Genomic DNA, 3311 nt, shown 5'->3' with positions numbered 1-3311 from the left:
TGTCTTTCTTGTGATGTTTCTCGTGGTGTTTCTCGTGCTGTTTCTCTTCCCACAGTGGGGAACACGGAGAAGGTCCGGGAGGTGAAGGAGAGCCGGTCCAAGTCCGTGTGTGCCATCCCACCGCCCCAGCCCGGCGGCACGGGGGTGAAGGAGCTGACTCTGGAGATGTACCAACACAGGGGATGCTCTGGTTCCCCATGAGGGCTCTGACTCCTTCAGGGAGGGCTGCTGGATGTGTAGATAATGTAAATAAGATGCACATTGGAAAGGACAGTGTAGACAGGGCAGAATATCTGGAGTGGTTTGCATGGAAAGTCACTCTTATTGCCCAGTGTTGGGTTCTCTGTGGGAGCTGAGGGAAAAGATGCCCAGCAATGCCAGGAAATAGCTGAGGGGACATTTCTAAGGAATTTCTAGGAAAAGTTAGCCCGTTCAGTCTGGGAAAATTGCTGAAACTGCCTACAACTGCAAGGAAGGATGTTTTAATAAGGTGAGATATGGGATCTTCTCATTAATTTTCAGGGATAGGCTAAACAGCAGGGAGCATTTGGATTATAGGTTGGGAAAAACTTGATAATCTCAAAGAAGGTTTTATTAGGGAATGGAGGAAAGAGCAGAAACAGCAACAGATTTCTTCTCCTCAGGAACTGATGGATCCTGAGTATAAACATTAATCTCAGGGAGCCCAAAGTTAAATGACATAGTTAAGTAAGGGGCTGTGTCTTACCTGAGGGATTGTCCCACACCCAGCCACAATTCTGCTAATGAAAAATTATTGCACCTGAGTTAAAAGGGAGAAATATGTTCTTACTGGTTTTTGAAAATTTATGTAAGGAATGATTCACCTCAAAGTTAAAATGAGGAGGCTCCAAACCCAGTGGTGATAGCAGGAGATGAAGGCGACAGCCCTTAAATAGATGGGAAAGATTTCTGACGTGGTTGGTTGGTTTCATTAATCCTGTAAAGATATTTTGGGACGATCTGTGCTGCCATAGCTGGGAGCTGTGGGTTTAGAGGGGTGCCAGGAGGGTGGCCCAAACCCTGGTGGCTTCTCCCAGGAAAGGTGTGAGCCCTTTGCACAGCAGATGCAGGAAAACTCTGGGGATAGGACCTGAGGAAGACAGGTAGCCCCAGCTTTGGGTAATTTTCTTTGAAACTCCAGGTAAGTTCAAGCCTTTGAATTCTTGTCCTTACTGAACCTGACAGGGCAAGTTTTAGTTTTGTGTTGACATTTTTCTTTCTCTTCTCCTTCCTCTGATCCAAGAGTGTTTAATCTGAACGAGTGGCTCTTTTTGAAACACCATTAAAAGAAACTGTAGGAATTCACAGACTTCCCGCCATGATAGTTTTGGGCTCACAGAACCAGACTCCTGTGTGCAGAAATACTCCCTTAGGAGACCCCTGCATGGTACATTGGGCCTTTCATTTTAAATTAAAGGCCCAAATTTGTGTGAATTTGCTTTGCAATGGTCCAAGGTCTCATTTTCTTCTGAAAAAAACCCTTTATGGTGTCCTGGCATAAGCTGAGGTGGTTCATGTTTACTTGAAGGTGAATCCATCACTGGAAATTCACTTCATTGCAAAGGAAAATTTGAGCTTTTACCAATAAACATGTGTTTTACACGTGTATATACATATATGTACATATGCATGGATTTTCATATAGGCTCATTGTCATCTTCCATTTATTACAATGTTGGTTTTTTTCCTAGTTTAATCCATGTGCAAGGAAGCCATGTGGGTTTGGCTGTACTTGGTTTAGAAAACAGGCCATCTTTGAGTATGTTGTAATATATGATACAATCTAAGACATTTATGAATATGTTGCAGTGTTCTACATTTCTGTTTCCATTAAACTCGCTGTGTTATGGGATCATCTCTGAGTTATTCTCTCCTCGCATCTTCAGCTCGCTGCTGGTGACATCATCAGGAGCTGGGGACACTCAGGGGTGTCTCTGGGGGTCATTCCAGGTTAATCCTCTTGGAACAGGGAAGATCCAAGAGATCCTCTTGGACCAGCAGCTCCTTCAACCCTTGGCCAGTGATCCCAAGATCATGAGTGAGGAAAGCAATTGTAACAAGGAAATAAAATTGGTGTTGTTGTTCATTGGTGAAAGCCATTGTATACAAGGGAGAGGGAAAAAAATACTGAACCTGAAGGTCCTCAGCTCTCTGGGGTTGGAATGTCCCTGTTCACCTGCAATTTTATGTCCTTAATGTTTTAAATTTCTCCTTAAACTCTGCACAGTAAATAGTCATAGGACGATTTACTAAGGTGAGTCGTTTTTATTCTATAATGGGAGAGCGAAAAGGAAATTATATCAATTTGCTTGTCTAGGAGTTTTTAATCAAGGATAGAAACTGTGATTGACTAATTCTTGCTTGGGTTTTTTTGGCTCTTTTATTTTGGTTTTATGCTTTTGCATCTGACCTGTGTTATTTTTGAAATATCTGGGTGTCTGTACCATCTTTGTCTTGCATCCATCCTTGTCATCTTGTACAGCATCCATCATTTTTCTGGGCATCAGGCACTTAAATAAGGAACTTTCTCCAATTGAGACTCCCATCAGTTCACTGCAATATCATTGTGGGTTATCAAGGACCTTATTTAATGGTGCCTGTTTTGGCAGGGGTAGATTTCTTTGCAATACTGCTGTAGGGAACAGAAGTGGTTGGAAGAATGCCAGAAAATTGAATGGAAATTTTTTCTGATGTGGAAAAAAAGGTTAAAAAAAATTACTTGGACTTTTTTTGAAATTGTACATTCTCATCTCAATTCAGCATGAGGGACAGTTCCATGTCAGCATCTCCCAGCTCCTGACACTTCCAGAGGTTGCTGGCTCCAGGTGTGCAGTGGCTGCAGAGGCTGCTGCAGCCCAGCCCCACATTGCCATGCTCAGGCATGGGATCCTACATGGATCCCAGCCCATCGTTCCCTTCCAGCCCCACATTCCCATGCTCAGGCATGGGATCCTTCATGGATCCCAGCCCATCGTTCCCTTCCAGCCCCACATTCCCATGCTCAGGCATGGGATCCTTCATGGATCCCAGCCCATCATTCCCTTCCAGCCCCACATTCCCATGCTCAGGCATGGGATCCTTCATGGATCCCAGCCCATCATTCCCTTCCAGCCCCACATTCCCATGCTCAGGCATGGGATCCTTTGTGGATCCCAGCCCATCGTTCCCTTCCAGCCCCACTCGGAGTGCTGGGTCCTTCAATACCTCTCTGCTGCATGAACAATTTGCTTGATCTGCAGAGAAGACAATATTCCCAGCAGGACATTTTTTCCCAGTGAGTCACTCTGCCC

The 3311-nt window shown here is 44.5% G+C and overlaps 1 protein-coding gene across 1 annotated transcript in view; it reads left to right on the top strand.

Annotated features, from left to right (window-relative positions):
• The window catches only part of LOC102040616 (sodium/hydrogen exchanger 2-like), a 24728-nt gene extending 24527 nt beyond the window's left edge, over positions 1-201 (top strand). Inside the window, exon 12 of the mRNA XM_014307936.1 lies at positions 56-201. Coding sequence (XP_014163411.1) covers positions 56-201 — 146 coding nt within the window. The remainder of the gene's footprint in view (positions 1-55) is intronic.
• Positions 202-3311: the final 3110 nt, after the last annotated feature.

Source organism: Geospiza fortis, unplaced genomic scaffold (genome assembly GCF_000277835.1).
Source record: "Geospiza fortis unplaced genomic scaffold, GeoFor_1.0 scaffold29, whole genome shotgun sequence".
Taxonomy (NCBI): domain Eukaryota; kingdom Metazoa; phylum Chordata; class Aves; order Passeriformes; family Thraupidae; genus Geospiza; species Geospiza fortis.
The sequence above is the reverse complement of the archived record's forward strand: the minus strand, read 5'-3'. Positions and strand labels throughout refer to the sequence as shown.